The 26,604-nt window shown below is 38.7% G+C and overlaps 3 protein-coding genes across 8 annotated transcripts in view; 1 reads left to right on the top strand and 2 right to left on the bottom strand.

The window, feature by feature from the left end:
• LOC124644507 (nuclear pore complex protein Nup98-Nup96) overlaps positions 1-2,518 on the top strand; it is a 65,863-nt gene extending 63,345 nt beyond the window's left edge. For all 3 annotated transcript variants that reach the window (XM_047183929.1, XM_047183930.1, XM_047183928.1), the window contains exons 43-45: positions 245-366; positions 1,042-1,189; positions 1,857-2,518. In XM_047183929.1, the coding sequence (XP_047039885.1) occupies positions 245-366; positions 1,042-1,189; positions 1,857-1,919 (333 nt within the window). In that variant the 3' untranslated portion in view covers positions 1,920-2,518. The remainder of the gene's footprint in view (positions 1-244; positions 367-1,041; positions 1,190-1,856) is intronic.
• A 3,459-nt stretch (positions 2,519-5,977) lies between these two features.
• Positions 5,978-8,054, bottom strand: LOC124644623. The gene is made up of 2 exons (XM_047184113.1): positions 7,746-8,054; positions 5,978-6,914 (listed from the first exon to the last, which is right to left on the bottom strand). The coding sequence occupies exons 1-2, from the start codon at positions 7,792-7,794 to the stop codon at positions 6,133-6,135; spliced, it is 831 nt and encodes a 276-aa protein (XP_047040069.1). The 5' UTR covers positions 7,795-8,054; the 3' UTR covers positions 5,978-6,132.
• Positions 8,055-12,440: 4,386 nt separating this feature from the next.
• LOC124644472 overlaps positions 12,441-26,604 on the bottom strand; it is a 29,679-nt gene continuing 15,515 nt past the window's right edge. For 2 of the 4 annotated variants that reach the window (XM_047183839.1, XM_047183840.1), the window contains exons 6-12: positions 23,065-23,118; positions 22,333-22,756; positions 21,542-21,664; positions 20,904-21,065; positions 19,107-19,286; positions 17,066-17,214; positions 12,441-16,496 (exon numbers count right to left, since the gene is read on the bottom strand). In XM_047183839.1, the coding sequence (XP_047039795.1) occupies positions 15,368-16,496; positions 17,066-17,214; positions 19,107-19,286; positions 20,904-21,065; positions 21,542-21,664; positions 22,333-22,756; positions 23,065-23,118 (2,221 nt within the window). In that variant the 3' untranslated portion in view covers positions 12,441-15,367. The remainder of the gene's footprint in view (positions 16,497-17,065; positions 17,215-19,106; positions 19,287-20,903; positions 21,066-21,541; positions 21,665-22,332; positions 22,757-23,064; positions 23,119-26,604) is intronic. The other 2 variants (XM_047183841.1, XM_047183842.1) reach the window with 1 other exon arrangement.

The raw sequence follows: 26,604 nt of genomic DNA, 5'->3' as shown, positions 1-26,604 counted from the left end.
CATTTGTAGCACCACACTTGTAGAAATACAATATATCCTACTTGCTGGCTGATCTCCTCAGAGCACAACCGCCGTGGCTGACAATCGGCCGGGACGCCATTATTTATTACAACGTCACAATGTTACACCGTTCTTAGTCTATACTATGTCCTCTGCGTAACTGGCCAATCTCCTTAGAGTCCAGCTGCCGTGGCCGATAATCGGCCGGAACGCCATTAACTATAACATTTCTTCTCTTCAACAGATACGCGGTCTAGTATCGTCGGCAGAAGCCCAGCGTGACCGCGCCAACGTTCACGCGCAGCTCGAAGCGTTGCGGCCCAAAGTCGCCGCCGCTTGCCGGGCGCTAGGCGGCCTGCAGCCCAAGTAAGTTATATGTTGTATTTATTTACTAGATTCTTGTTTTTTATCCGTTATAATGTACCTTTATATACTTACCGCAATATCTATACTAATATTATAAAGAGGAAAACTTTGATTGGTTGTATTGGATAAACTCAAAAACTACTGGGCCGATTTTAAATATTCTTTCACCATTAGAAAGCTATATTATCTGCGAGTAACATAGGCTATATTTTGTCCCGGTGCGGGCAGTAGTTACCACGGGACGCGGGTGAAACCGCGGGAAAACGGCTAGTAGTATATATATTTTGTTCACCGTACCGTATATTACGGAATATTACAATATATCGTTTGTTAAACTGTAGGTCCCGGCTGTCATTGAACATACTTTACAGTCGTTACGGGTAGTCAGAACCCAGTAAGTCTGACACCAGTCTAACCAAGTTGTATCGGGTTGCCCGTGCAACTGGGTTGAGGAGGTCAGGTAGGCAGTCGCTCCTTGTGGCACACTGTTACTCAGCTGCATCCGGTTAGACTATAAGCCGACCCCAACGTAGTTGGAGGAAAAAGTCTCGTTAGACGCCGTTGATGATGACTTGTATATCGTAAATATCCGTTGTTTTTATATTTACCTTCTGAATGTACCCTTGATTTTTTTTATGGAAGTGAAACTTATGCGAAATGTCCTGTTTGTTTCAGGAGTCTAGGGGGTCGCTTCGCTCGTGCCGAGATGGGGGCCCGGCTGGTGCAGTGCACGCTGGCGGCCGGGGAAGCCGCCGCGCATGTCGCCGCGCTGCTGAGGACGCTCGCCCTCCCGCCCGACACCACGCACACTGCACAGCACAAGGTACTGTAGCATGTCATATCGCACTCAGGAGTCTAGGGGGTCGCCGAGCTCGTGCCGAGATGGGGGCCCGGCTGGTGCAGCCGTATCACCTATCTACATACCAAATTTCAACCAAATCGGTCCAGTCGTTTTGCGTGAAAGAGTAACTAAAAAACATCCATACATTCTCACAAACTTTCACATCTATACTAATATTATAAAGCTGAAGAGTTTGTTTGTTTGTTTGTTTGAACGCGCTAATCTCAGGAACTACTGGTCCGATTTGAAAATTTCTTTCAGAGTTAGATAGCCCATTTATCGAGGAAGGCTATAGGCTACTTTTTATCCCGGTACGGGAAGTAGTTCCCACGGTATGCGAGTGAAACCGCTGGCAGACTCTAGTTTATAATATTAGTAAGATAGTAGAATATTAGTGGAATGTATTGCCTACTACACATAGTTCCGACGGCATCCCGCTGTGATTATGCAAAGCGACATGTCGCTGTGATTATGCCGACCCATATATCCCATCGCGCCATGAGAGTGAAGGAATACTGAGTGCACCGCAGTCCAAGCAAATGCTCGTGCACAATTATGTCCTGCGCAGTTGGCTGATCTCCTTACATGAAGACAGCCGTGGCTGACGATCAGCCGTGATATTAATTTATTATTATTGTGTTGTTCACAGATTAGCTCAATGTTGGCGTCTCGTGCGGCCGAGAGCGCTTGTCCTGCGTCGCCAGCCAGCTAAGAGCGGCAAAGTTAGTTGACGACAACTGTATGTAGATAATTGAATAAATTTTGTTTTTTTTTTCTATTTGAAAAATATTGCAATAAATGATTTGGAAATGACGATGTGTTGATATAGGTCGCGGCAAACTTAATAGCGGCTTGTAGCTAACTTCAGAGCATAGGTACGCGCATTTGGCCCATACCTCTCATGTCGTAAAATTTTTGAATCTGAATATTATTTGAACCGACATTAAGTTTGGTACGAACTACACACTATGAATAAAGGCTAAATTAAGGCTTAAAAGTCTTGAAAAAATCGAATTTGTAATCCAAAACTTGTTTGGTTATGTTTGTATAGAAAAATTACATAAAATAGGGAGTCTTAGAATTAAATTAGTAATTTATTTTTTGAGTCATAAATAGTTAAGTATTTGTACTCAGAACCAATCTTTTTGTCACTACATTATAATTTTAATATTACGTGAATATTTATATATGTTCGAATTTAACAAATAAATATTGTATACGAAACAAAAGTAAAAATATAATATTTCAGACAATTTTGTCAACTTTACACAATTTGAATTAACAAAAATATAATTGAAAGAATTTCATGCAGATCTATTTTTTTTTATTAAATAAATTAATTGTTTAGAAACATTGGTAAAATCATAATTAAATGGATCCACAGAGAATAGTAGATAGATTGTCAAACTCCATTTGCGTTTGATACATAAAGGGGCCCGATTGTGCTAAGTTAAAGCGACGAATTGGTAAACAATAATTCCATAACCGGCACGCGCATCTAAGGGGCCAAGAGGGGACGGAGCGTCTGAGCGGGGCGAGGATTACAATACGCGCGCTAGCTTATAACTAAAAGTCGTAAGCGACAAAATGGTTTTGTAATTTTATTATTTAGAAATGATAATTTGATAAAAATTCCTTCCACAATTTTAAAGAGTATGTATATACTCAACTACTAAAAAAGTTAAGAGGCTTAAATCGGTCCCGTTTGCTATATGTGAATCTCTTTTTAAAAAGAGGTATGTTTGATATATTTTTCTCTGTTACAAAAATTACCTAATCATGTTTTTAAATCTAACAAAATAAGGTTAATATCATGAACTTTAAGGTAATCAAGTTCTATTTTGATCCGTTTTGTATTTACTGAGAAAAATTGATATCCTTGGCGCCAAAATTTCCAATTCGTCCTCTTAATAACGTCAAAATTGAATAGAAATTGAATCGCAATCGCGGTTTTAACCTTAGCGGGCATTCTGCTACTAATATAAGATCAATCGTATACCAATGATCTTCGATTGGTCTGCCATTTGGTCTATACGGTGGTTTGCTCTACAATCATATTGCAATCGCTAATAATTTGCAGACAATATGATTCATTATTGAACCACAGAAACGGATAAAAACGTTTATTTAACAGAAAAAATTGCAGAATGCCACATACGCTTCAATCGTAATTGAGTCGTGATTGGATCTCAGTCGGATGTGAATCGTATGTCGCTAAAGTAAAATTAGTAGAATCGCGCCCCTAGGCCACTACATACCACTTGTGGTTTTATCAATCATTATATTATAATTTAATTGTCTTATTTCGATAACTTAAGTCGAATATATTCGAACTGAATCTGTAAATATGTAATGCGAAAGTCACTGTTTGTTTGTTATTCTTTTCTAAGTACAGTCAACTTCAGGTCAGTGGTAATTAGCGGTTTTATAGGAAAATCGTACTTATTACTATTGAGTTAAGGTGCATGACAGTTACCACTGATGTGCAGTCTACTGTACGTGATAGGAGTAGTTCCTTCATTGTGCGGACGGAACCGCGGGATATGCCTAGTTTAGTTCTTAGTAATTATTGTAAAAACTATTTTTGTGAGAGTTCAAACGAATTTGTGAAAACATTTAGGTAGTTGACTAAGTCAAGAAATTCTTTATCATTTTCTTTTTGGTAAAGTATTTTAATATAAAAAAACTTGCACAAAGCAGCCCGTAGTCTGGAAGTCGGTGATTGATTCACCCGTGCATCGGAGAGCACGTAAATGTCGGTCCTGCTTGTTATCTCTCTCTGGTCGTGTCGAATTGTCGTCCCATCGCGCTATGAGAGTGAAGGAATAGTGAGTGCACCGCAGTCCAAGCAAATGCTCGTGCACTATAATATGTCCAGCGCAGCTGGCTGATCTCCTCATATGAGAACAGTCGCCGTGGCCATTAATATAGTGTCACTTTAATTTATCGTTTTAATGGATAACTGATTTCTTTATGAAGGAAATCATTTGTAAGGAAAAGGAGATTGATCGTTTTGTAAAGGAAGGTCCCAGAGAAAAATGCTTGTGCCCTGAAGATTTTTATTTTAACTTATAGGAAAAACATTGCATTTTCATAATCTGAAACTTTTTTTCATCTATTCACCCTGATTCAAGAGATATCATTATTTTTCTGTTTTAAGAATGTCGGTTATAATTAGAAAATGACATGGACCACTATCCACGATCACTATGAGCATAGAAATATTATATACTGTAAATAGAAGTACCATTATGTCTATTTATGCAATAAGTAATGGAATATAAAATATTTTTAGATTTCCTCTGTATCATCTGCCGAGCCTTTTCCCAACTATGTTGGGGTCGGCTTCCAGTCTAACCGGATGCAGCCGCGTACCAGTGTATTTCATGGAGCGACTACCTATCTGACCTCCTGAGTCAACTACCATATTAATTGTTTGTTGTTTTTGTATGTAAATATCGTTTGAACTCATGAATGTATGTACAATGTAATTGTTATTGTTAAAATACTAAGTAAACGGTTTTCAATTCAATAAATATTATTTTCATTTTATTTTTGAGAGTTTAATTTTTCTTCCGTTTTCATTGTTACAATCAACTGCCTAGCCTGAACTTTTTAAAAATGCATTTAACTCGCGCATTAGCCTCAACATGCGCGAGTTACATGCACCGTGTAGATGTACCCTTAGTTATCTGACGACGAGTTTTTAACGACGTCAAAAATCATCAAATGACCCCTCCCGCTGTGGGTTAGCAGCGGTGAGGGAGTGTCAGACTCTTACTGACTAAACACCGTCCAGTTCCGTCGTAGGCCGCGTATGTACCAGCGCCGCGGTAACTCGTGCGAACAATCCCGCAGCCCCGGCAGGGTCATCTGATGCCTCTCGCATCCGCGGTAGTGTTTTGTTATATAAAGGCACGAATTTGACATGACATGACGAAACATCGAAAGACCTCCAGTTCAAAACAACTTTATTAGGTAATTTAAATTAAACTATACTCTATTTACGGCCAGTTTCTTCATCAAAAGTTAAAGTTAAAGTAATGTCTAAAGTAAAAGTAACGGTCAAATTCGTTTTTTCAAGGCTAAAGTGACAGCAAAACTAATAGAAAAATTTAATTTAACTTTTGATGAAGAAACTGGCCGTTAGTAGGCAATTTAACTAAAGCATCTTGATAGGATTTTGGCACAAATAGATTTAAAAAAACTTACCTATATTCCAAACAATAAAACCGACCTCAATCATCATCCTCCGAGCCTTTTTCCCAACTATGTTGGGGTCGGCTTCCAGTCTAACCGGATTCAGCTGAGTACCAGTGCTTTACAAGAAGCAACTGCCTATCTGACCTCCTCAACCCAGTTACCCGGGCAACCCGATACCCCTTGGCTAGACTGGTGTCAGACTTACTGGCTTCTGACTACCCGTAACGACTGCCAAGGATGTTCAACGACAGCCGGGACCTACAGTTTAACGTGCCATCCGAAACACAGATACACTTAGAAAGTACATACAAACTTAGAAAAGTTGCATTGGTACTTGCCTGACCTGGGATCGAACTCGCGCCCTCATACTTGAGAGGTTGGTCCTTTACCCACTAGGCAACCACGACTTTCTAAACCGACCTCAATAATACATTTAAAACTTCCTAAGTCTGACAAATACTGAAAACCACTTCAAAACGGTTCAGCTTAACGTGCAATAATCGCGCTCAAACATATGTACGTATGTTTGAGAACTGAGAACCTACATTGTCGGCCGGTTAAGCTAAAATAATTTATCAATTGATTATTGTAAATACAGTATAGATCATATTAAATATAGGTACATTTTATTTATTTTTAAACTAAAAAATAAAATATCAAGATTGTTTGTCTTTAGTAGTGCCCACTCGAAGGGAGTATATAGATAACTTAAAAGTTTTCTATCACGGTAAATATTTCCTCAAAGTATCAATAAGTCTCGTAGCAGCAGTACTAGCGGCCTTGATTCTATCAAACAATTCTATAATTTTCTCATCGCTCCAAAGATCTTGATTTAAACCCATATCCGTCCTCATTTTTTTCAAATTAACTTCCAAAGTATCAATTGTCGCTATAATATAACCTATCCTATAAATATTGTCATTGGATAACTTTATTTTTATACTAGTTAACGGTTTAATTTTCATTTCTACTTCAGCGAATGTATCTTCTAAATATGAGAGCAGTTTTGCTTTCATTTTTGTAGAAGCTGATAGGCTTAACATGCGCCTACCATTTTCATTTTTGGTAGAATTAGTTTCTTTCACTTCTTTCGGTAATAAAGTTGTAGTAGTTGTAACAGTTTCTGTAACCGTTACTGGGGTTTCCGTAGTAGTAACGTTACTGTCATTAACGTTATTCTCAACGCTGGTCGTCTCTGTGGTTTCGTTACTGACATCTCGTCTGTGGCGGCCATGTTTTTCTGGAATTTCAATTTCTAGAAAGCCGTTTTCATTTAATTCCAAAAAGTCGTTTCGTATTTGGTCTAAGACTTCCGTTACTGTAGTTAATACAGAATCTAACTGTTCGTTACCCGTCGCGTTATTCAAAGAGCGTATTGTATATAATATTTTGAAGGCAGACATTATTTTGTCTCGATATGATGTTTTTTCGGTACCCATTTCTGGTACGCTGTTGTCTTTGTGGTCATTTTCGAGAGTAGCGGCAGCGCTTTGAAGAAGAATGTCTAGAAATAAAAAAATGAGTAAAAAATCAGTAGTTTGCTAGTAGAGCCGTTGGAAATAGCTTCCTACTCGGTGGGTAGAGAGCAAAATAGTTGCGAAAGTAACTCGGTCTGGGGCCCGATTCTCCTAAATTAATACTGTCAAAATCGAATAGAAATCGAATCGCAATATGATCGCAATAGCAGTTTTAACCATATCGGGCATTCTGCTACTAATAAAAGATCAATCGTATTCGATTGACATTTGATTTGTGTGCGATTGGTCTGCTATTTTGGTCTATACGGTAGTTTGCTGTACAATCATTTTGCAATCGTTAATCATTTGCAGACAAAATGATTCATTATTGAATGACAGAAAAGGATAAAAACGTTTATTTCAAAGAAAAAACTACGTGGGCAAATCGCGAACGCGGACCGATCCGAAGCGAATTGACAGATATTCGTCAACGTACAACGTCACGTAAGCCACTTCAAAAAACATGACGCGCCGCGTCGCATCCAAATCTGTCACATCAGTACTTAGGGCGCACTATAAGAAAAGACATAGTGTACCTACATTTTATGCAGTTGCGCACACGGCTATCTGCGCGCGCGAACCGATTGATATGAACTTTGCCACAGTGATAGAAAGCACTGCCGGAGTCTGAAATAAGCTACTTTTTATCTAAGTGATATCTGATGACTAACTACTAACCGATCTGAAAAATTCTTTCACTGTTGGAAAGCTACACTCTTCCCGAGTAACGTAGTTTATATTTTATCGCGACAAGGCAGTACCTAGTTCCAGGGTGAAACCGCGGGAAAATTACGTGTGATATAGAGTTTAAAACTTACAAAACAGGAGGAGGCGTAACATTTTCTTTAAACTTCTTATACTAGCCATGTCTACTAACGAATACACGAAATGCGAGAAATTATTTCGCGTTATCGAAGTGTTGTATTTTAGGAAAAAACACTGTTCAATCAAGTTAGTAATGGCATAGGTACTGTCGTGAACGCAGATTCTCGCGCTTGGAAACACGGTTTTCAGTAAACTTACCTTCACATTTATTAAGATCTTTACATACAATATTCAACATAGGTAACATCTTTGGCAGTCGTTATTACGGGTAGTCAGACAAAAAGCCTGACAAGCAGTCTTACCAAGGGGTATTGGGCTGTACCGGGTTACTTTCCTTTTTTTATGGGAAATCATCAAATGACCCCTACCCTACCGCAGTGGGTGCAGCGTGAGAGTGTCAGACTCTTACTGACTTAAACCCATCAAGCTCCTTCTTAAACTCATGTATCAGAGCCACGCCCCGCGGTAACTCGCGCGTAGGTACAATCCCGCAACCCGTCAAGTAAATATAAATATCTAAAGTAAATACCGTCAAAAATATTATAAGTATTTTAAATAGTTAATTTGAGCTTGACTGTACGTCTAAGTAAATTGAACAAGGCCTAAAATGACGCATTTTCCCGCGGTGAATACATTCGTAGGTACTTAGTTATCAGTTTGTTTTTATACGCAATATTGTTATTTACATACCTACACACATCATTGGCGCGCGGAAATAACGGTAAATTATTGAATATTTATCGATAACTTATAATTCATTGAATTTTTGTGATTCTTCTAGATTCGGATCTCAGATCAATAATATCATTTTTGTTTTTTTTTTTTTCATTATTAACAAAAAAAGTAAAATAAAAACGAACATTTTATTTTCAAGATTCGTTTATTCTTATTTATAGGTACACCCAGAATTCAAAAATACATTGAAAACTTGTAATAAGACGCTCCAGCATCTAAAACGGACTATTTTTAATTAGTTCAGTGTCAATACAAAAATCTAGAAAATTTCTCATCCGCCGAGCCTTTTCCCAACTATGTTGGGGTCGACTTCCAGCCCAACCGGATGCAGCTGAGTACCAGTCTGCCACAAGGAGCGACTGATCTGATCTTCTCAACCCAGTTACATGGGCAACCTGATATTCCTTGGTAAGACTGGTTGTCAGACTAGAAATTATGATAGACCTCTATTATTTTGAAAATCTCGACGAATGTAACCTATGCTATGATGGCATTATGAGCCTCTGGCAATAAACACATGACTCCTTTGCGCAGTCGGGCAAAAATGTTCAAATACCCTTGATGTTAGAAAATTTTTATATTGACACAAAACCAATATAATCTAGGCTTAATTTACCAGTTTCTAGTGAGATACAATTATCATCTAGATAAATATGATATCAGAATTGTACAAAGCAAAAATATATACTTTGAGAAGGCCATAAAGGTAAACAATTTTGATACTTGCTAGGTCTTCTTACACAAATACATATTTTAAACAAATAAACTTATGCTTAAAATAACGATTCAATTGAAAAAGTTATTGTTACAATTGTATTTACATTACTTTTTAACCAAATTTTATTTTAAGCCGAATTTTTTAATAAAAAGACGTATCAAGTTTGTTTACCTGTAGTGAAGTGCTCAAATAGTATATAATGATATTGACAAATGGAATAAGACAATTATTCTGAGCTACATAATATTATGTAAAAGCATTTTGCAATGAGACAATGTTTCACATACATATAGGATGACTGGTAATTAGTGACCGATCTTAAACACATGATTACACACAACTTTCCCAGAGGAACTTTTTTATACGAATCACTTTAAGGCTGTTTCAAACTTAGAACTTTGCCGGAATTTAAAGACAGCTGTGATTAAACTAATCATCATCTGCCCAGCCTTTTTCCCAACTATGTTGGAGTCGGCTTCTAGTCTAACCGGTTGCAGCTGAGTACCAGCGTTTTACAAGGAGCGACTGGCTATCTGACCTCCTCAACCCAGTTACCCGGGCAACCCAATACCCCTTGGTTAGACTGGTGTCAGACTTACTGGCTTCTGACTACCCGTAACGACTGCCAAAGATATTTAATGACAGCCGACATCACATGTCCAAGTATCGGTCACCAGTTACCAGTCACTCTATGATATGTAGTTGGTAAATTCGTGGTAAACAGAGTTACCCAAGACCATTTTGTGGTTTCCTTAAAAATTACTTGATACAGTCGATTGCAGCGTTTCACACATGCTTTACGTAGATTAATATTAATACATAACTATTTTAATACAAGAGACATGTCGCCTCTATGACTTTCGAAAGAACATATTTACAAACTTTCTTCATAGCTACAAAATCAACTTGATATTATCAGCCAATCAAATATTTTAGTCCAAATGTGCCAATAATCAAGTCTTTTGTGTACCCGTAAGCAGCCAAAGATGTTCAAATGACAGCCGGGACCTACAGTTTATCGTGCCTTCTGAAACACGGAACATGCATACATTTTGTAGCATGGTACATTGTGAAAAACTTCATTTTGCAAACACATATACTTACAAAAATAAAAAAATAAAAATTTTACCAGTAAGACAAAGTTAAATTAAATTTAATATCAAAATACAGTATTTTTGTTGTCTTTCACACTTGGACTAAAACCTTTGATATTTTTCTAACAAGAGATGTTACTTCCTATCATTTATTTCTATCGCACGCTCAATAATAACCTCATAAGAAAGAAAAAATACATATTATGACAATGGTCGACAGATGGCGTTGTAATCAAATTATTTTATTAATTTTAATTTGCAATTATTCCAAAGTCTATTATTGAACTTACGATAAATTTTGCTGTGTTTAACACTCCAATATAAACTGTAGCGCCTCGTACAATCACATTAAATTACATATCTAAAAATCGCCCTTACACTTATAAGTCGCTCACGTAAGTATAGTTATCGGCACGAATATTGAGCTCTGACCTTCAACTGCGCAGAAGTGATTTATTATAGTTCGGCCATTCAGAGAATGCGTTCCTGACACGTCGCGATTGAACTGACGACGTAACTACATTCATTGATTATTGATATAATAATGTTGTTTTAATGCTCCTCAATTGTTAAAACGGTAAACAACCAGCAAAAATATTTTTATCGTAACTGCAACGCCATTGCAAAGTTACGTCGTCAGTTCAATCGCGACGTGTCAGGAACGCATTCTCTGAATGGCCGAACTATAACAAAGAACCAATCCCGAGTGACGGCTATGACGCGATGCGCTGCGGGCCAATCACCGCTTTACCCCGCCCCCGCGCCTCACTTCATACCACAAAAGGGACGCAATAAATTACTTCTGCGCAGGTGAAGGTCAGCGCTCAAGATTCGTGCCGATGATTATAAGCAAGTAGATGTCGCTTACAGTACTTTTTTAGAACTTCTCAAGGAAATTACTTATGTAATTTTCACGGCAACAGCTTACAACTGTAAAGACGGGTAAATATCTCAATACCTTAACCTAATAATTTACTTAATCGAGATCCGAGAAAATCAGAGAAAAAAACCTTTAATTAAAGATAAATCAATAAATAACATGGCAATACTAAGATTACTCTTTGGGCTTTATTCTAGAACCTTCGACGATCATTTTTACCAATTTTTTTGTCAAACATGACACAGTTCTAGAATTCTAGCCATATCTAAATATTCGGATATCTGCCAAATCATTAACCAGAACCACATACCACTTTTGCACAAAAATCGACATTTCTTAAGGCCGGCTTCACGCTTGTAACTTAGCTCTGTAAAACTCCGTAAGTCACTCACAGGGCCCGATTCTTCTAAGTTAATGATGTCAAAATTCAATCGCAATAGCAGTTTTAACCATATCGGGCATTCTGCTACTAATAAAATACCAATCGTATTCCAATAACATTCGATTGGTTTGCGATTGGTCTTTTATTTGGTATATACTGTAGTTTGCGACGTTGGTCTAGCTGTTACTGTAGTTTACTGCCTCGTTGGTCTAGCTGTCGCTAGTGCGGCTGCTGAGCACGAGGTCTCGGGTTCGATTCCCGAGTCGGGCCGAAATCGCTTTGTGGGTTTTAGAAGACTTTCACAAAGCAGCCCGGAGCCTGGAAGCTGGTGATTGATACACCCGTGCATCGGAGAGCACGTAAATGTCGGTCCTGCGCCTGATCTCTCTCCGGTCGTGTCGGATTACCGTCCCATCGGGCTATGAGAGTTAAGGAATAGTGAGTGCACCTGTGTCTGCGCAAATGCTCGTGCACTATAATATGTCCTGCGTAGTTGGCTAATCTCCTTACATGAGAACAGCCGCCGTAGCCGATAATCGGCTAGGAGGACATCATCATCACTGTAGTTTGCTTTGCAATCGTAAATAATTTGCAGACAATATGATTCATTATTGAATCACAGAAACGGAATAAAACGTTTATTTAAAAGAAAAATTAGCGGAATGCCACATACGCTTCAATCGTAATTGAGTCGAGATTGGATCTCAGTCGGATGTGAATCGTAGGTCGCTTAAGTAACATTAGGAGAATCGCGCCCCAGTGATTTCTTAGAACTTGTTACAACTCACGAAAGTTACTCACGTAGTTTCGGAAGCATCTCACAAGTGTGAAGTCGGGATAATACATATATTTTTAAACAGTCTTTTTTACCAATTTTAATTGAAATACACACTATATATAGATTTATAAATTTAAATACACAGACGTTTTTAATAGTTACAGAATTATACTACTTTCACTGGCGGTTTTTATTTGTGTATTTATTCTAAACTATATAATATAAATTTATTTAAATCAAAATATTTGACGTAATTCTTTTTTAATTCATAAAGCAAAATCACATGATGGCAACACTGCTCACTTAATACAATCATCAAAAAAATTAAAAAATATATATATTCATATGATTTAGAAGAAAAAAAAAAACAGAAATCAGTTTTTATAAGTCTAAAAACTGTACGCTGTTTCTATCTAACTGCGAATTTCTATAACCAATCTTTCTTTAAAGATCGGTTATAGAAATTATAAACCGCTATTTTTTTATATTTAGAATTAATTGTATTTAGAAAACAATTTTGAACCTTAGATTTACGAATTTCATATTTAATTATAACCACGGAGGAAGGAAAGATAGCGGACATGCCATGAGGAAGGTAGGTCAGGCGCCTTCTTGTAGCTCAAGCAACGTACGGTAGACGTGATCAGTTACTAGAACTAACGAGGCGTTCGGATTCCAAGTCAAGTCAAAACCAATCTGTCAAAGATTGGTCTTGATTGATTGGTTGATTTTATTTCGAAAATAATGAGTAAGGGCGGAGCTAGTAACGTTCCTCGTCCCCCTCGCCCCGCATGTTGTCGCTACTTTCTTAGGAGATTTTGCGTTATGACATCTCCGCTAGTCATTTTGTTCTCCATGTAATGCATACAATATTTTTTTGCTGACTTTTGACACCATTTTATATAGTACCTAAGTATACACGTTTCTTAATTATTTTTATACCAGGGGTGAAACCGCAGGATTTCACATGTATATTTTATTGATATTCCAATCTAAGTTACTTAGCTAAAATCTACGTTTATATTTTTTAAATATCTAGTATATATTATAGCTAAATTCTTTAAATAGACATACATTAGAAATAACATATATTAGTTACCCTTTTTTAATTATTTTTAAACTATGATATATATGAAGCTGTATTCGAAATTTTCAAAAAAACACTAAAAGATATTTGTGCGAGGAAATAAACATATGTTTTTCGATAATTTTGAAACATTTTCATTACGTGTTTTGAATGCCAACTGCCTACTGGTTTGTATGTTTACATGACACCGTTTTGGATCGAGACGGCAACAGAAAGTGCAGTCGAACTCGGATATTCATGCAGTCGCTATCATTCAAAACGTAACTTAATTTTTAACTTTATTAATAAGACGCTACAATATTTAGTTCCTATAAGACCTTATACTGCATATTATTTACAATTATTTTTGAAAAACTGTAGTATGCAAACAATAATATACAGTGGCGGCCCTAGGGGTGTGCGAACTGTGCCCTCGCACAGGGCCTCGCGCTTGGGGGGGCCTCGCGCTACAACCCACAACTGGCTCTCAATCCAGTCATGGATTTTTTTTATTTTTGCTTAATTCCCCCCACGTTGGGCGCCACGTATAGTTGGGCTTCGTTCCGAGTTTTTATTAAAAAAAAAAAAAACGATTGGTGGTAAAATAAAAGTATAATCCGTACACAAAAACACAATACAATATATACTAGGGAGCTTAAGCACACGCACGCGAGCGACGCGGGCGTCCGTCAACAACCGGAGCGCATGCGTCGTGCTTCGCGGTTGCTCGTGCAGTGTCGGCTCTCCGCGCGCGCCGCAAAAGCTGCGCGGCTGTTCCACTTTTAATTATTTCGGTAGCGAGCCGGCGCGCGTCTTAATCTAGAGGGGCGCGGAGGGGCAATAGGCAAGGTCCGCGCTACAGAGTTTAATTTGAGAGTCCTTAAACAAACAATTTAAAAAAATTCGCGCTCGCTACGCTCGCGGCTGTTCACCTAACAGTACCTTTCCTTCTAAATTGATTAGGGAACTTTTATGTCCCAAAACTCAAAAATTTTCGCGCTCGCTACGCTCGCGACTTCACCTTGAACTGTTGTTTGTTATTGAAGTTTACGTGCTTTGGTGACCCAAACCTCAAAAATTTTTGGGCTCGCTACGCTCGCGGGTGCTTTACTTTCCACTTGTTTTATTTTTTGTGATTCTTTAAATATAAACTGGAGTAAAAATAAAATTTTATTAATTTGTTTAACTTGACCATTTCTACTCATACATGACGTTTAGCTAAATCAAAACACCAGCTTACTCTCGCAATACATACTTTTCACATAGGACAAAGGGCCTCGCATAGACCTGCCGCACGCAGCCTCGCAATGGCTAGGGCCGCCGCTGATAATATATGATATTTTCATTAAATATTGCAACTTAAGGCTATCGAATCTAGAATTCGTTAAGCAAATCTTTCCTTACAATTTAAATATTATATTTATGTTCCACCAAAGTTTTCATATAGCTTGAACATTTATAAGAATGAATGTTTGGTATTCATTCACGCAAAACTGCTGAATATAATTTGAAACTTCGCAGTTCTGTACCGCTTATCATAGTAATCATCATTAGACTAATTTTCCCGTCGCAGGAAGGTTGCAGGCGCTGGGTACTACTTTGACAGCTTAGACATATATTATATCCAGAGAAAAAAGGGTTTGAAAAAACCGTAATATCTATTAAAAAATACGGGTTCTTCCACTAAATTAAATTAGATTAACAAAAAAATTGTGTTCGGTATTACAAAACGTAATCAGAACTTTTTATAATTCGAGTTATAAAATAATTTTAATATATTATATTCGGGTTGAATTTCACACTGTTTAAACAACCCTACATTATTCGATATAAACCATAGAGCCATAACAACCAAAAAAAAAAAAAATCACGAACCACGCAAACCTATAAATAATCATTAATTTTTTTTCTTTCGATATAATACGGTATATCACGGCTGTAGCAGAACCAGCGCTTGAACTTCTATTTATATATCCTACCCCACTCGTTAAAAATAACTTCGCAATTCGGTCGGTGAGCCTTAAACACCGCCACGCCCTCAGAACTCACACTCGTGTCTGTGAAATCTACAGAAACCAAGTTCGGGGCTGCCGTAGCCAAGTGCTGCAAACTACGGTCGGTCACACTCCTGTACCCGGTCACGGATAAAATCCTCAAATTGGACCGGTCAGGGCGCATACCCGGTTCAACTCCATCATGGATGCCATTCCGGCCTATATGTACGTAGTTGATATTATCATTCTCTGCGCGGCCGAATCGGAGGATGGCTGAATCACTGATGAGGTGGTATCCAATATGGTTGCCTATATGAATGGTTGATTGCCGCTGAGTCTCCAAATCAACGTGCATAAAAGGGTTGTTATGACGGATTTGCACGCGGGCCCTGTTCCCGAGGACGGGGATGATTGGGGGGTCGGTGACCATCCCCCTATCCCTCAAACGGGGGCATTGTTCAGCGCTTATGACGCATTGTACGCGTTGCTCCGGCATTTCTTCGTCATCATCATCGTCATCGTCGTCTAGACGGCGCCTTTTAGCCAAATCGAGGGGGTCTTCGGGGTTGGCGCGGCGTTTCGAAGGGCCTGCTTCTTCCGCACTCGCTTGCGGGTTCGCGGGGCCTGGCTGTTCAGCACCCCCTTGTGCGTTCGCGGGGCCTGGTTGTGGGTTTGCAGGGCCCGGCTGTGGGTTCGCGGGGCCCGGCCGAATAAGCCCCTGTTCTACAGCCATGGCTCCATACTGATCAAGTGTGGCATCAAACGCTCGGGCTAGTTCCGGATCGACCCGATGTGCGTGAAACGGCGCTGCGGGCTCGGCAGGTGGCACTGGACGCGGTATGGGTACAATATGCACATCTCCGAGTACGAATGGAGCGGGTCCTTGTGCAGCTAAGCCCTCTTGAGGAATAGGCTGAGGCAGAGGACGGGGTGCCGCTTGAGCAACAGCTCTCTGAGCGGCCTGGCCGACGCGCTGGGCGACGGGCACCTGTTGAATGACGGGTGCAATCTGAGCAGGTATTGGGGCCCGCTCGGGTGCAACATCCGCGGCTTGACGATTCTCTTCGGCCTGACGATTGGGCTGGATTACGATGATACTGTATAGAAAAATAAACATTTTCAACTATACTAATATAATAAATAGGAAAAAATATTTTATTTGTATTAAACCGAAAAGGAACCGATTTGAGAAAATATTTCACCGTAGGGAAGTTACACTGTCCCCAAGTGACATCTATGTCAACATTATAAAGAGGAAAATATTGTACTTTTGCAAATTGTTTGCAATGGTCAAACTACAAAAGCACATACATTACCCCCAAGTAACATGGGCTAAGTTCCCACAGGAAGTGGGTGAACTATTCAAAATTAAACTCAAAAACGCATATTAGGCTGATAAACGAGCAATTTTCGAACGTAAACAATAAAAGGCTGAAAGGATTACATAGGTTCTACAGACATCGTTCTAAAATATCATTTCTAATGTTGTCAGTGTATTACTTCCGTAGTTATTTTTATAAAATATGTTCACAACTTCAATCGTGACTTATAAAGAACCCTTTTTATGGTTTGTTCACTTTTTGGCTCATGGCTCTGCGAATAGGGTATTCTATAGGTGATTAAACCTGCAGCCCGCTCGATAAGCAGAAGATATATAAGAACTTACCGTCTCTCATGCGACCACCACGGGTTCCCCATGAGTATGTCTCCGGGCCGCTCTGGCGGCGGGTCGAGCGGTTCCGGTTCGTAATTCTGTTCGTCATCCTCGTCCGTCACTTCAGGTTCCGGCGTCTTCACTCTGTAGTAGTCCGGTGCCTGAGGGGGGTGAAATTCATTTTCGTTTATATGTGAATAAAGATAAATTTATTTGTCAGAATACAGTACATTAAGGTGTTACATAGTAGGGCTGCGGGATTGTTCGCGCGAGTTACCGCGGTCCTGGTACATAAAAGGCCTACGACGGAACACGACGGTGTTTAGTCAGTAAGAGTCTGACACTCCCTCACCGCTGCTAACCCACAGCGGGAGGGGTCATGTAAGGATTTATGACGTCGTTAAAAAAAAGGTATTACATAGTATAAGCCTCTTGTATTCTACAATTACTGGTGTACAAATATTAAACTTATAAACTAACAAAATCAATATGTCGGAGGTGTCATCAGGATGGCACTATCGTCCGACATCAGTTAGGGTATTCGTACAAAGAGATAATTCAAACAAGCTCAAAAACTCAAACAAACTCAAAACTCAAACGTTTATTCAAATTAGTTAGAACAAAAGACAGCCCCCAAAACGCCCGCCCTTCGCCACTTCCTATGTGTTTTGGCTGGGGAGAAGAAGTGGCGGAACAAACTCCCCAGCAACACATGTCTGTCTGTTAGGTTAGAAGAACCTTTACACTTTAATTTCAAAAGACACTTTACACACTTTACAATATGGATCTACAACGGTACTACAACGCTAGGTACACTACACGTAACGAAAGGCAGTAACGCGACCACTCCACGAAGACTCGACGAAGCCTCGACCAAGACTCGATCAAGACTGAGCTCCGCGGACGCCACGCTGACCGCCACTACTCTGCCAAGCGCGCCAAAATGTTGTTTCACCGGAAACGCCACCAGAGGGCGCGCTTGCGTGACGTTTAGTGTCCGTACTATTGACAGTCTCCGACAAATATAATCTTTCAAAATTATATACGTAATGCGAAAGTAAATAAATTGCAGGAAATACATTGTCATTACGTTATACATTTTACATTGTATCATTTAAGTAATAATTTACACTAGTAACATTTATCAATAAGCATGGCATATAATTGTCTTTTAAATTACTTCAATGTTTCATTTTATAAAGTAATTATGTAAGTAATTCGAATAACCATGCAATATTAGTTTTTACTGAACATTACTGTGCGTTGTTTAGGTATATTAAGTTTATCTTTATTTCTACTATTACTGATCTTACAGAAACAAATAAGTATTTATTTTTATAAAAAAAATACAGATTTCATAAACATACAGGTAATATCATATTTTTTGAATAAAGGAACAAGACTGTCTAGAATCTAGATAATCAGCTCCACATACAGACCTGAAATATTTTTTTTGGGATTACTTTGATGATGTCAGCTATATAGTTTGACAATGTCAATAAGTTTGACGATGTCTGTTAGTTTGACAATGTCAATAAGTTTGCCAGTATCCGTCAGATTAGCAGTGTCAGATACTGCCAATGTCAGTCAGTTCGGGTGATATGATAGTAGGTTTGACAAAGCCAGATCATCAGTGTGATATTTTCAATTAGTTTGATATTGTCAATCAGTTTATTACTGTCAGTCATTTTGCCACTGTCCGTCAGTCACTTTGCCACTGTCATTCACTGTCAGTCACTGTCTGTCAGTTAACATTGTCACTCAGTTTGCCAATGTAACTTTGCTTATGTTCGTCAGTCTAACATTGTCAGTCAGTTAGCCAATGTTAGTCAGTCTGCCACTGTCAGACAGTTTGCCACAGTACGTTTGCCACTGTCCATCGGTCACTTTGCCACTGTCAGTCATTCTGCCACCATCAGTCACTTTGTCACTGTCCGTCATTTTGCCACTGTCCATCAGTCAGTTTGCCACTGTCCATCAGTTAGTTTGCCACTGTCCATCAGTCAGTATGCCACAGTCAGTCATTATGCCACTGTCCGTCAGCAGCACATACCTCAATCTCCCAGGTATCGAGGTCGTGGTGCGGTGCAGTGGTGTCGCTCCAGGAGTGCGTGTGTTCGGGCGTGGACTGCTTGTCATCGGGCGGCGCGCAGTACAACTCCTCGAGGACAGGCAACCAGCCCAGCGCTGATATCTCCGAGTCCGCTAGTGGGGAACCGCGGACGTCTATGATCTGGTGAACAATGGAAGGTGATGATTGTCTTATTCTGGTGAAAGCATCAGCTTTTGAAGTCTCAAGTACGAGTGTGTGGGAGCGATAGTAAGTCAGGAATGTATTTTATTTATTGGCACACCAACAGCATTACAAACAATGAAAGACATGACAATTATCTATGTAGGTATATAACTTTTCAAACTCTTGGATATTATTGACTAAAGGTGAAACTTCAAGTCTGAAATCCTTGAGCAAGAGTGGTGATTGATGCTCATTCTTTCTTTGTATACAAGTGTGAGAAAAGGCTGTGGAACAGAGTGAATGTTTTTTTATCTCACGAACTCCCTGCTCGGGAGTTCGTGAGATAAAAACTACTTATGTGTGTAAATTGTACACGAACATGTCTTTGTATGCGTAAGCCCGACAATCTATATAAATAAAAATGAAATGTTGTTCGTTAGTCTGATTAAAACTCGAGAACAAAGGAGATCATTCAAGTCTCGAACATTTTGTACCCAAAAATGAAAGTGCCGGCCAGAGAAAAAAAATAGTAGATTCTCGTAGAGAATAATGCCCTGAAGATTTTTTACTATTACAAGAATCACCTACAATTAACCCCCAAGCTGCTACTGGACTTTGAAAGTACAAAAAAATCCCACAATGTTTGAACATCACATTACGGCCCCAAACTGGAGGAGGCACGCGCTGCCTTCAAGCAATTCCTGCCCAACCTGAGGGGCCCAAACGCTTTCTTTTTTTTTCTTTAATGGGAAATCATCAAATGAACCCTCCCGCTATAGGTTCACAGTCTCACAGTCTCAGAGTCTCACAGCCCCTCACGCTGCTAACCTACAGCGGCATGGGTCATTTGATGATTTCCCATCAAAGAAAAAAAAAAAAGAAAGCGTTTGGGCCCCTCAGGTTGGGCAGGAATTGCTTGAAGGCAGCGCCTGCCTCCTCCAGTTTGGGGCCGTAATGTGATGTTCAAACATTGTAGGATTTTCTTGTACTTTCAAAGTCCAGTAGCAGCCTGGGGGTTAATTGTAGACGATTCTTGTAATAGTAAAAAATCTTCAGGGCATTATTCTCTACGAGAATCTACAATTTTTTTACTCTGGCCGGCACTTTCAGTTTTGGGTACGAAATGAATGATCTCCTTTAAAATGTTTGTAGAGGTCCAGGGAAGGTTTGAACGATACGAAGTTCACGGGATCAGCTAGTGTATTAAATATGTCTCCGTATTCGCCGAATCACCGACACATAGTACCAAACGTTCTTGGATAAGAAATTAACACAATAAAACTTTATTTTCAAAAGCAACACATTCGTTTATTTTATTCTAAACCATAAGATAAAGTCGTATATATTTTACAAACCTTCAGTTGCCTGAAGCCGTATCTAGTGGCGAGCGAAGCATAAGCCACGCATTCCGTCAGCCGCTTACAGTCCCGCATTCCAGTTGTTCCAGGGACAACTTGCTATTAGTCATTGTACAAGTGACTTACCCTCAGGTGCCGGAAGCCGTATCTAGTGGCGAGAGAAGCATAAACCACGCATTCCGTCAGCCGCTTACAGTCCCGCATGTACAGTTGTTCCAGGGACAACTTGCTATTAGTCATTGTACAAGTGACTTACCCTCAGGTGCCGGAAGCCGTATCTAGTGGCGAGCGAAGCATAAGCGACGCATTCCGTCAGCCGCTTACAGTCCCGCATGTACAGTTGTTCCAGGGCCGGCAGCTTGCTGAGTGGCATCAAAGACGCTGGTTCGAACCATTCGCATTCTGATACGTCTAGGTACTGTGGAAGGAAGAAAAATAACATGTATAAATAGTAGAAGAAAAAGTTTCTTATAAGATGTAAGTAACAAAGTGAGAGTAAAACTTATTATCTATGAAAGGACAAAAATACGTTTGTTTTGTGGCAGCTCTCCTCAAATATTAATTTTATTGTTACTATTTTAAAGTTAGTAGGTACAATACTCAATATTCTGTTTATATTTCAAGCGTTTAACTGTTGCATTTATCAATATTGAGTAAAAATCAGTATAACAAAATTCATTTGCTGCAAGGCCCTAAAATTGTTGTTTATATTTTAATGTTTAAGATTTAGTTATAAAGTCCCATTTTGCACTTTGGTTACGGAAACTTAAAAATAAACACAAAAAAGCCATCAAAATTGTCAACTGCGCAAAAATTTTCTTAATTTGAGGACTCAAAAAGTAAACAGCAAAAATCCTCAAATTCAGAAAAAATAGCAAAAATCCTCAAACTTACCTCCAAATGTGGCAGGTGATCCTGCACCTTGCCTAGGAAAGACGTGTTGAGCGGCAGATTGTAACATCTTGTTCCACGAAGAGAGAGCTTCGTAAGATTTCGAGGCAACTGGCGGATTGTCGTCTGTAGGATAAATGTTCAGAAATTTTATAATTCTAATATTATAAATGCGAAAATAACTCTAGTCTGTCTGTCTTTTCTTCCCGCCTAAACTACTGAACCGATTTGTGTGAAATTTGGTACAGACATAGTTTGGAACTTGAGAAAGGACATAGGATAGTTTTTATTACAAAAAAATATAAAAATAAAAAATAAAATTTATTCCGGACATACAGCGCCATCTATTGGTCAAACCAAAAATCTGCCGGAAGTCACTATTCCACGCGAACGAAGTCACGAGCAAAAGGTAGTCTTTACTAAACGATGATGATGTTCTCCTAGCCGATTATCGGCTACGGTGGCTGTTCTTATGTAAGGAGATTAGCCAACTGCGCAGGACATATTATAGTGCACGAACATTTGCTTGGACATAGGTGCACTCACTATTCCTTCACTGTCATAGCAGGATGGGACGGCAATCCGACACCACCGGAGAGAGATCAGGCGCAGGACCAACATTTACGTGCTCTCCGACTAATATTGCGTTTTATATAGAACATTTAAAGTTGAAAAATAGGGGTGACCTCAAAAATGTTTTGGAAATCAATTTACAGTTGCAATAAGAAATAAGTATACCGGTTTATTTAAACCACATGAAGAAACTATATTTAAAAACACAAAAAAAAACTTACCATCTTGCAATCAATATTAAAATACTCCAAAGCGAGCGAAGTGAGGTGCGGACATTTTCTCCTCAAATCCCGCAACAGGGCAGCGGTCAATGTAAACTGCGGGCCTTTGCAATTACCTCGATCATCATCGAAAACTACCGGAAATCCCTGCGCATCTTTCTTTGGTCCCGAATTGCTCGAATTACTCGAATTGCTCGGGTTACTCGAATTGCTCGCATTACTCGAATTGCTTGGATCACCGGAGTTGCTCGGATTACTCGAATTGCTTGGATTACTCGAGCTGCTTGGATTGCCCGAATTGCTCGCATTGCCCGAGTTAGACGTTGACGACTCCCCAGAATTGGAAGTCGTGGCTTCCGATGCTTTTTGAGGAGCTTTGATTTCGGCTTCCTCTTTATCCGGCCAGCGGGGTGTCACTGCGAAACTGGTTCGAGAAAAATTATATAGGTATACAGTTAAGTGGAAAAAATTGGGTCAATATCGCTTTTTTAATGATATTTTAATTAATGGACTTTGTCACATGAAGTTTTAAAAGTGCAGTTTATTTTTAGCCAGAACTTAAATATGTGAAAATGAGCCAATTTTTTCAACATGTTAAAAAATAAATAGTAAGTAGCATAAACCATTCACCACCATCTTTAATTACACTTCACACCAAAAAAAAGGAAACCCCATTTTAAATGTTCGACATACAAAAAAAAAAACATTTAAATTTTCAAAAAATCAACTTACGCTTGGTATCGCCTGTAGCTTTGCTCGGCGAGATTAGCCAAAATAATATCTCTCCTTTTCAATTTTAACATACGCATGAAAAAAAAGGAAAAAAAAACTATTTTTTTTAACTCCCAAATTTTATTGCATTTTTTTTTTTAAAGGAAATATATGAAATTTTGTTCACAAAAAAGGTGGAAATATTGTCTATTTATATCAGTGAAATACTAAAATAGAGTAAAACTAACATAGAAACGAGATTCCATTACAACCGTTTTAGAAAGAAACATTTGTATGCGGCACTCATCATAGCATCTCCCGAGCCTTTTCCCAACTATGTTGGGGTCGGCTTCCAGTCTAACCGGAAGCAGCTGAGTACCAGTGCTTTACAAGAAGCGACTGCCCTGCTTGACCTCCTCAACCCAGTTACCCGGGCAACCCAATATCCCTAGGTAAGACTGGTTGTCAGACTTATTGGATTATTTGTTCGCAAACAAATGTGTACGAAGAATTTTAGTGAAATCTCGCCGTAATAGATATTATATAAGTATGTTTGTCCGTCTCTTCGATCTCTGGCAAAGCTGGAAGTATTTTGGAAAGATTTTTTAACCAGTAAATGGTATTTAACCAATTAGATACCATAACTACACCAACTTTCAATGAAAAACTATGAAAATTAGTCCATCCATTTCCGAGTTACAAAGGCGCAGACAGACATACATAAACACTTCCAAAGAAGAAACTAGCTTCCACCAGCGGTTTCACCCGCAACCAGTTGGAATTACTTTTCAAATCAGCAAAGTAATTCCTGAGATTAAACAAACATACAAACAAATTCTTCAGCTACATAACAAGGGTGGGTTCCACCATTTAACTATAACGATAACCAAACCATAACCAGCCGTATACTTTCCGTCCATTGGTCAAGTCAGTCAGCGATTTGACAACTGAGTACTGATTCCGAGTTTTGTGAGCGTTCGCAACTCGATACGTAATTATAAGTCTACTAGCAAATCTGGCGAAATCCGTTTCGCCATCAGATGGCTTCGTTTTATGATACATTTTGTTTGGTGATTAAAAGATAAAGATTTTTATTTTCGTTTTGTATTTGAAATGATGATGATGATTTGAAAAGAAAAAAAATTGTTTCATTTTACAACAGTAATGAATTCATTTCGATCAATGAGTCATGAGATCATGAATCTAGTGTTATACGACCAAATGCCGATGACCATCGAATGTCTTTATTACATACTAGCCGTTTTCCCGCGGTTTTACCCGGGTCCCGTGGTAACTACTGCCCGTACCGGGACAAAATATAGCCTATGTTACTCGTGGATAATGTAGCTTTCGAATGGTGAAAGAATTTTAAAAAACAGTCCAGTAGTTTTTGAGCCTATTCACTACAACCAAACAAACAAAGTTTTCCTCTTTATAATCTATACTAATATTATAAAGCTGAAGAGAGTCTAAGAAAAGGGCTTCGTGATTCAATGGTATGATAATCTTCGCATCGAAAAAGTTACCTTGCAAAACTCGCACTAGGCACCCTGAAAATGGTTCGGTTATCGTTATAGTTAAAAAGTGCACTCCACGGTGGAAGGAAATATAGCGGATATGTCATAAGAAAGGTAGGTCAGGCGCCTTCTTGTAGGTCAAGCAACGTACAGTAGGCGTGATCAGTTACTAGATCTAACGAGACGTTCGGGTTCCTTGGAGCAATCTGTCAAAGAGTCTTGATTGATCGGCAATTTTATACAAAAAAATCGGGTTCTAAAAAAGGCTTGTTAGGACGGAGCTAGTAACGTACAGTCAACTTCAGGTCAGTGGTAACAGTTTTATAGGTAAATCGTACTTATTACTATTGAGTTAAGGTGCATGACAGTTACCACTGATGTGCAGGTTACTGTACCTCGTCCCCCGAACACCCGAACATTTTGACGCTGCTTTCTAAGGAAGTAGGCGTGACGACAGGGTTAAGAAATGTGATTCTAATTAGTCCGCATTTTAGATAGGCCAAAAATATTGGACACATTTTTTTTTATTTTAACAAAACATTAATGGTCTTACTACAAAAACTTAAACATGTGTCTAAGACTTGTCTAAAAAATTATTGCTGCAAAATGGATCTTATTTCAACGTCATAATCTGACATTTTTTTAGACAACTCTTAAACTGGACGTTTAAAAGTTTTTGTGGTAAATCTGAGGGCACGGCAGTGCCCCAGCCAAGACTCGAGCAAAGCGGGCACGGCCGTACCATCTTTTCTCGAAGCGTTTCGCGGCTATTTCAGCCCCCTGTATCTTCCATGTGAACAAAGCTAGGAGTTTAGGTTTTCGATGACTAAGAGTAAGTATTAGAACAAGCTCAGTCTCAAAATTACAAGACATTTGAATAAATAGTTTACGAGTTATGAGCGATCAAAGTTACACCATTTTGTCACTGACTCATTGACCGATCATCAAAAGTCTAAGGTACTTCTAGCAAACTTAGAACCTTCAAATTTGGCACCAAGATAGGTTATTAGCTACATATAAAGGGAAAATTATAAAAACCTTAAAACTTAATAAAAAAATAGGAAACAAAGGACAATGCTCATGAAGTATGAGAAAAAAACCCAGGCCCGGCGCAAAAGAAATGTAACTCAAAAATAAGTAATTAAATATTACATAGGGGGCATCATCGAAATCAGTGGCTATATGTGTGAAATTGCTATTCGAATGTTAACATTTGCGGTACATTGCTACTCGAGATTTTAGAGGTAACATAATGTATTAGTAAAAGGAACAGCAAACAGATACAGAGTGTACATAATGACATGTTTATGGCAACTTCTCCACTATTCTACCTACTTTTACTAAAACACAGGATGATGAACTAAAACACGATATGAATGTACTTTTCATTTTAAGGACGCTTGCTCGGTTTCTCGCAAATATCAATGTTTTTTAGGTACCATTTTGACACATAAGCAGTTACAATTTTCACAATATTATGGTATTAAATGAAAGGTAATTTATTCATCTCCACGTTAAATGCATTATAATTACACAGTCCCATACTTTTTTTTTACACAATTTCGTTTTCACCGCCGGAAGAATCATAAAAAAGTACAAAAAAAGGGGTCTGAATAAGTACGTGTAACCCTAATGTGGAGTTTATTTATAACTTCCAATAATAAAACAATCACAGCTAATGTATTTTTCTACACGTTCAGCTATTTTTTTTTTGACATACATAAACCACTTTATAATTTACAATAAATTATAAAATCACTCTCAAATTTCTTCATACATTTTTTCGCTATGCGCACGTCTCGGACCGTCATTCCGCGCTCAGACGCGCTCATGGACGCATGGGTGTATCGCTTTGTCGGAAAAAATAAATACGTAAAATCTAAAATAAAGAGTGTAACGATTTGTGTACTGGGACTGAAATACGTTGATACTTTTTCGGATCAAAACAAAAGTAAGTACGGCCATCATGTTGTATCATGGCCGTACTTACGTACGTACTTATTTTTAGAATTGTATAGATAATAGATACCTATTAAAATGACAG

The sequence above is a fragment of the Helicoverpa zea genome, chromosome 30, assembly GCF_022581195.2.
Source record: "Helicoverpa zea isolate HzStark_Cry1AcR chromosome 30, ilHelZeax1.1, whole genome shotgun sequence".
Classification (NCBI taxonomy): Eukaryota; Metazoa; Arthropoda; class Insecta; order Lepidoptera; family Noctuidae; genus Helicoverpa; species Helicoverpa zea.
Note: the sequence above shows the minus strand (reverse complement) of the source record. Positions and strands in the feature narration are given on the sequence as shown.